Source organism: Arachis duranensis, chromosome 2, assembly GCF_000817695.3.
Source record: "Arachis duranensis cultivar V14167 chromosome 2, aradu.V14167.gnm2.J7QH, whole genome shotgun sequence".
Taxonomy (NCBI): Eukaryota; Viridiplantae; Streptophyta; class Magnoliopsida; order Fabales; family Fabaceae; genus Arachis; species Arachis duranensis.
In genome coordinates, this window is record NC_029773.3 from 3,532,924 (window position 1) to 3,540,959 (window position 8,036).

Genomic DNA, 8,036 nt, shown 5'->3' on the forward strand with positions numbered 1-8,036 from the left:
AATAGAAATAGGGACAGAACACCCGAATTTTAAGGTGGAAAATTCTCTCATTGTGAGAGATAAAAACCACGGGTCATTCAGACCAAAAAAGAAGTACCACTATAATCAAGTAAGGATACAAGAGAATCCTAAATAAGTGCACAAATCATGTTTACAATAAGTCAAAACAACCAAACACTAATGCATATAAATGTAAAACAAAAAAGATGAAAAAATCACAAAACCAGAGCTACTTTGCGCATGCAAGCCGTATCCCACCCTCCAAATCTTATCTTAATCGACCAACCATTCAGAATGAAAAAGTACATCTAGAACTTGCTGTCAAAGTTTTAGCCCAATCCAAGGTTGAACCACTCCCAACTGCAGATTTATAGTGACTGCATAATCAACCCAAAAAGAAAAAAAAAATATCATTCCAGTAACAATATGGTAATGAAAATTGAGGTCCATTTCGTCAAACTTAATCCATACCAAAGTGCATATTATTTGAGTATCATAACAAATCGTAAAATTTAAAATTGTCAATTTAGTAAAAGTATGATCCTGTTCATGAAATGTTTGAAAAAAAAGCAGTCAATCATTAGACTAGATGTAGAATTTAAGAACTCACATAATTTTCAAAAGCAGAGCTAGTAAGCTCGACATTCTCAGCAAAATCGACTAGCCATCAAACACTCAAAACCCAGACTTAATAATATATTTTTTTTTTTAACAAGGAGAAAGTTTATCAAGATTGTCTTTGATAACAGATTTTATTAATGAATAATGACGTTACAGATGTCTTTATAAATTCATTTAATAAACTTGAATGCATTAGAAATGACACTCATTGGTTTATTAATGAATAATATAAACTGCACTCACCATTGAGTGAAGTTGACAGGAATGAAATTGTTGTCTGATGGCATCACTATAACTTCTCCTTCTAATGACTATTTCAGGTACAGGATTGTCATCTTTAAATGTGGAAAGCATATTCTTTGAATCTTGACCGCATTAGCTACATACATTCATCACCTTGGGAAATCTGTTTGATAACGTGCCCAAATCCAAAAAGAAAGAAATAGTTATTATTACAGGACCTTTTCTTAGTATTAAAAATAGATTATTATAGGCATATCTACTACTATTTATTTTATGTAAGATTCAATCTATGGGCAAAAAACTTATACACCTTATGCATGCTGATTCCTTTCACTATCCTACATGAATCTTGCAACAACAGCAACTCCATGATCATTAAGAATTGACAAAGACAGAAACACGATTTTATAACTCTCTTCTTTCCACAAATCAAGTTATGATTTATTTTTTCTCTGTGCAAAAAGCACAAAAGAAAGAAAATTATAGAGGAATAGAGAAATATACCAACAACAATCAAAGCTTTTCAATACTGAGTGCCACAATAACTTGAATCCAGCTTAATTACCACCACAAATGAACTTAGAATTAGATGAAGATGTATGGGCAATGTATAGGATTACATATCGATATGTGCACAAGCTACCTGCAGAAGATTGTAAAAATATTAAATTTGATACATCCATTTGTTTAAAAATAAACACTCAACTGTTGGAGACACAAAAAATGCGATTTTTTGAATAAAATATGAGAGTTAACAAGTATTACAGATAACAATGGCTGTTTCCTTTCTTTAACTAGAACTGCAAACTGAGAGCTTTCCCGATAAATGAAAGAAAAGAATGCAAATTTTCCAGTTGGCATATGAGTTCAAGTGGTTAATGTTTATAGAAAGAGAAAAAGATTGACTTGAAGAAAAAGGAAAATTTATGCATGTGTGAATTTAATTGTGGTAGCATGACAAATATAAAGGTTAGAGAATTACCTGCTCAGAAACCGCTATTGATAAATTGAATAGTAGGAATGTGGGAAATTTTGGACCAAATTTGTTGATGCTTGTTCTTCCAGTGTTCGTGCAGCAAACCACAGCGCCTAATTTGAAGTAGTAAGAGAGAGGGAGGCAGCTTTTCTCCTGCTATATTCTCCAGCTTCTGACAGAATGAAATGTGTAGTTGTTGGAGGGAGGTGAGGCGGAGAAGCTCGTTGCACTCCAATGTCTCCAGATTATCAAAGTGTTTGATATGTAGAGTGGTAAGGGAGGGAAGGCGAGGCAGCCAACCCACCTTTGGGTATGACTTTATGCTCTCACACCGTAAACCAGAAATGGTGAGATGAGAGAGATTGTCCAAGTTGCCCAACCATGATAGACCCCTTACGTGTTCCTCGCATTCTCCTACAATAAGCTCTTTCAGGTTAGCCGGCAAACCACCCTCTGGCCACCTACAAATGTTTCGGCAACCTTGTATGTGGAGAAACTCTAAATTTGGGAGAAGAGTATTCATGCCACGTGGCAATGCCTCCAACTTCGGGCACCAGCTAACATCGAGATGAGTCAAGTTGAGCGTAGCCAGTCCTTCCTCCGGAAATGACACAAATTTGTCGCACCATTTGATGGAGAGACGTTGAAGAGCAGCGTGTGATGGCTCTGACATTGAAACTGATTCCAGATTTGAACACTGTTCTATCTGGAGATTCTGGAGATTGGGAAAGGCATCCAACGACAATGAGGTCAGTGAATCACAGCTTTCATATATTCGTAGATCTACCAAATCATATTTCTGTTGTTGTTGGAGTAATTCAATTTTGCCGCAATAAAAGATTGTGAGCTTTTGCAAAGATTTGGGTAAACAATTGCCCCCCAAGGATACAACAGATGAACACCATGAGATTTCTATTTCTTGGAGGGAAGTTAGATGGTGCATGATCCTTGCCTTAAATGCACACTCCATCACACATTCAAATCGACTAATTGATAACCTATCCCCATCGAGTGTCATCTTACTCCTATCTCCATCTTGTATTTTCAGTTGGCGCACTTTGGAAACATCCGATGAGGAAGAAATGATTCTCATTAATACCTGATTAACCATATCTCCCTTTAACATTCCACACTCTCTTATTTGAAGGCTCTTAAGCTGAGGAAAGGCTTCTGAGTCAGGTAACTGCCACTCCTCCCAACTTGGCATATTATCAAACTCTAAACTCTTCAGTGAGGGAAACGGTGCAACAGGCGAAGAAAGTTGATGGCCTTCATTCTTGTAAAACTCCTTGCCAATGCTCTTTAGTTGATCAAATCTTTTGATGCTCAGGGACTTTAGAGATGGCAGTTGTCCAAGTGAAGGCAGCATGCAGCAATTCTTGCAAGACTCGAGAGATACACGTGTCATGTTTTGGTACAAGGAATGCCCCATCCAATCTGGAAATATTTTACCTTTGTATCCCTTGATTTTCAACTCCTTCAAGCCAGTGTCCGGTTGCAAGCCCCGGAGTATATCTTGTTCATCAGTATGTGTGTTTGAAACCATATCATCACCTGAACACCATTTCAACGATAAGTACTCAATGTGCTTCTTATCTATTATCCTTGCATTCCTTGCCTGATTGGCATCAACCACATTCTTCAATTTCTGAATCTCAAGGGATCCATGAAGATTTAAAAGCCCTCCTAACTCTTGGATTCCATTGTCTTCTTGCTTTCCCACCACAAACTTGCTTAAAATGCGCAACTGTTTTAATTTGCCCATTCCTTTTGGCATTTTTTTCAGAGGAGTACCCGTTATATTAAGATGCCGCAAATTCACAAGATTATACATGCCATTGGGCAGCATAGTCAGCTTTGAACAGCCTTCTAACTTCAAAGTTTGTAGATTGCACAAGTTGCATAATGACTCGGGCAATATCATTACATCACTCGAAGAGAGATCCAAATAGCGCAATTGAATCAATTTTTTAGCTATTGAATCAGGAAATATATTGAGTGTATCAAAGGACAAAACTCTCAAGTATTTATTCTTTAACAATATGTCACATGGTAATGTTGCGCGTGCTTTCAAGAAACAATCTCCATCATTGATATACAATATTGTCCTCAAAGATTCACTTTTACTAGAGGAGCATATTTTCTCAGGGGTTGAATGATTGTATGACAAATGCCGAGTTAGAATACTCATATCTTCTTTTTCACCAAATCTACAATAAAGATCTCCAGCAAGAAAAGTTGCCAAGTCATGCATGAGATCATGCATCACAAAATACTTCTCATCATCGTTATCGACCTGCTTGAAAAATAATCTTGAAGCCAAATAATCAAAACACTTGCAACCAACTTCTTCTAAAGTTTGTCCCCTCGGTGGTTGTAAAAGGTCTTCAGCAATCCAAAGCAAGATTAATTCATCTTTATCAAGTTTATGATCTTTGGGATACAATGAACAATAAACAAAGCAACGTTTTAAATGAGTAGGAAGATGATGATAACTTAATAACAAGGCAGGAACAATCTTACAATTTTCCACGGGAAAGTCCCAAATGTCACTCAATAGTCTTTGATTCCATTCTTCAACACGATGCTCTGAGCGCAACAAGCGTCCAAGTGTTTCTGCAGCTAACGGCAAGCCATCACACCTCTTGACAATCTTTTTACCTATTCCTTCCAGTTCTGAGCTTCCATTTGATTCAGGAAAGGATGCATTGTCGGCAAAAATAGACCAACAATAATCATCTGACAGTTGCTTGAGAGTGTAAGAGTTATAGTGTTGGACTATTCGACCAACATTTACCTTGCGGGTAGTTACAAGAACAGTGCTCCCCTTTGTCCCATGTTGAAAAGGGGTGATAAAAGTATTCCACATGTCAGCATCTTCACTCCAAACATCGTCCAAAACAATGAAGAACTTCTTTTCTGACAGTCTTTCCTTCAAATGTTGTTGAAGTAAATCAAAGCTTTCAAGACTACAAACACCTGCATTGATCCCCTTTATAACATTCTTAGTAGTCTCAACAACATCAAAATTTTCAGAAACACAAATCCATACTTTCAGATCAACCCCGTCCATCAAATCCTTATTGTTGTACAGCCATTGTGCTAAAGTTGTTTTACCAACCCCACCCATACCAACAATAGAGATGACGGACAAGTTATGATCATTGTTGTCATTTAGCATCTTGATTAATGCCTGTTTGTCATCATCCCTGCCATAGACAGTCCCCCTTTCAAGAGAAGTGGATGGAGTTCTCCATGAGGAGCTACCCGTTGGAATCTCTTTGACCAAGGCTATCTTTAAGTTTCTGAAGATCTTCTATTCTTTTAACCACCTCGTTTATCTTAGTCACCATCTCCCTAGCAGATAAATCAAGGAAGCGAGGACGATGAATGCGTGTCTTGTTGCGAATTTGAGCTTTGATAAAGAGACGGTCCAGCAAGTCATCAGCAGTGTAGAGAGCATCCTTGAGACTATCAAGCCACTCTCTAACGAGTTCGTGTCCAAACTGCTTCTGCTCAGCGTCAGCAACCAGAGCTTTGGCAGCCAAGATAGCAGTCTTCAGCCTGTCAACCAACTTCCGGTCCAGCTTCTTGCCCACCACCAAGTCGACAAACTCATGTGAAATGAGCCGGTCAAGAACAACGTTGGCGAAGCCAGAAACTAAAGCTCCAACAACAAGTGCTTCAGCCATTGATATGATACAGATCAGAAGAACAGGAAATGAATGAGTGAGTGATTGGATTTTGAGAATGTAAGGAAGAGAGAGCAATATTGCAATAATGCTGCAAGGTAAAGAAAGGTATTCAGCAATAATAGGCACATAGCTGACTTTGCAGTTGACTTCATTTTTATCTTCTTCTTTGAAGGATGAAACAAAGTATTCAAAAAATCTAAAGTGCGACCAATGGAAACTAGTCTTTGTGGAAACTAATAGTGTTTAGACATTGGCTTCACGCGGTACCTGTCTTTAAGCACTTTTCTTAATTTTATGCTTAGTTTGTTTGGAACTCATCATTTTTTTGTGGTTGTGGCTTAGATTTCATATAAATATCTAATTGACTTGTTGACTGCAGGTGATCAGTGGAGTTCCATATTCAATTAATTCTTCTTCTTCTTTCAATTTGTTTGAGAATTTTACTGTACACACAAACAAAAAAAAGCCCCCCAAAAACAATATTTAATTAGTAGTTATTCATGTTATTTAAGAAAATTATTGGTTATTTAGCATTGTCCTTAATTATATTATGTAATATAAATTTAAAATACTATATTATTTAGAGAGAAATTATATAATAATATAATATGTGAAAAATATTGTACAAAATATTAACTGATAATTTATATATGACTATATGAGTCAATATAACTATTCAAAAATAAATACAAGAAAAAATTATCTTTAATGGTTACTTTTTAATTCAATATAGTAACAATATGTATTAAATTTAATTGATTAAAAAGTTTAAAAAATGGGTTAGTAACATTAAAATTGATTTAAATTTTGTAACGGACGATGATAAATGACATATTAATACTATAGAGAAATCTAATTATTTTTTATATACTAAATTGCAAAGTTATCGTTTATATATGTGAAATTGTTTATGTGATACAAATACATAAAGTATGACATAAGCTCATTTTATATGTTGGTATTAACTTTATATGTAATAAAGAGATAAATGGATAGATAGAAATAGTAAATTATCAACTCTTTTATCATTTTCATATAAATACAATTTTAAGTGAATAAATACAATTTTAAGTGAATGATCATCTAACAATAATAGTTAAAATATTTAAATGGGTGTATAATTAAAAAGATTATTCAATTTAAATGTAAAAGAGAAAATAGAAAAATAAGGGTGAAATATCTATTTACATGTACAAATAATTTAGCAAGTAAGTAATTTTGTCAACGAAATAACATCTAGCTCAATTTGTCTAATATAAGATATCTTTAGACTTAATCTGTTGAAATTTTTTTTTATTAAAATATGAATCTTTTGACTATCAAAATTACTATTTACTCAGTCAAGTTAGGTTAGTCTAATAATTAATTTACTAATCTACTTAAATAAGTGTCCAAAATTTTGAATTCTGATATCAATTAATCTTTGACCTGTTAAAGGATAAAATAAAAAAAATACTATTCACTTTGTTTTAAATTACATGATGAAACAACTCAAGCAAATAACAGCCAAATTAAACCATTGCGTAGTTTACAAGTTTATAATAGGATTAAGTATAATTTTGGTCTCTAAAGTAGGACTTGAAAATTTTTTCCGTCTCCCGTCTTTTTTTCTTACAAAATCATCCTTAAAGTTTAACTTGATTTTAAAATCGTCCTTCGAACTAAAATTCCATTCTCCTTCCCCTTCTTTCCCAAAATCAACCAGAAGTAAATCAATGTAATCAGAAACATAAACAGAATCAGAATCAAAATAAAACAAGAAGCATAAACAGAATCAGAATGAAACAGAAGAAACAAAAGCAGAAGAACAATCAAAAGCAAAACAAATCAAAATCAGAAGAATAATGAAATCAAAGAATAGAATCAGAATTAAAAGCATAAAAATAATGAAATCAGAATCAAAATCAGAAAAAATAGAAGTAGTAAGGCTCTTCGAGGGATTTGTCACTGAAAAGCAAAAACTGCAAGGAGCAGCGATGACTAGCGACTGAGCGAGGAGGAGAAGCAAAAACGGCGAGTGGCGTGCGACATCCACCCTTGCGGATTTGCTGGCGTCAACGTCGAGGAACAGCGACGAGGACCGAACGACGAGAAGCAGCGGCGAAATTCAGCGACTGAACGACGACGAACAGCAACGACGACGAAGAGTAACAGCGGCAGATTCCCTTCCCCACCTTCCCTTTTCTCTCTTCTTTCCTGAAAAACCCAACCCCCGTCCAAGCGTGATTCCCTTCTCCTGTTCCCCCGCCTTTTAACTCGTTTTTCTTTTTTTCTTTTTTTTATTTATATTTTTTTAATTAAGGTTAATTTGATTATAAAAATTAAAATTTTAATAAAAATGACGATTTTAAAATTAAGTTAAATTTTAATGATGATTTTGTAAATAAAAAAATAAAAACAAAAAAAATCATCTCTTACGTTAGAGACAAAATCGTACTTAACCTTTATAATATAATGCTTAGTTGTAGTTAACCACATCATCTTAAGCTTTGTTTTACTTC

General features: G+C 34.8%; 1 protein-coding gene across 1 annotated transcript; it reads right to left on the reverse strand.

The window, feature by feature from the left end:
- Positions 1-5,034, reverse strand: LOC110277539 (putative disease resistance protein At3g14460). Its single transcript, XM_052257274.1, has 4 exons — positions 1,847-5,034; positions 1,369-1,507; positions 865-1,027; positions 1-377 (listed from the first exon to the last, which is right to left on the reverse strand). Exon 1 carries the CDS (start codon positions 5,019-5,021, stop codon positions 1,851-1,853), a length of 3,171 nt encoding a protein of 1,056 aa, XP_052113234.1. The 5' UTR covers positions 5,022-5,034; the 3' UTR covers positions 1-377; positions 865-1,027; positions 1,369-1,507; positions 1,847-1,850.
- Positions 5,035-8,036: the final 3,002 nt, after the last annotated feature.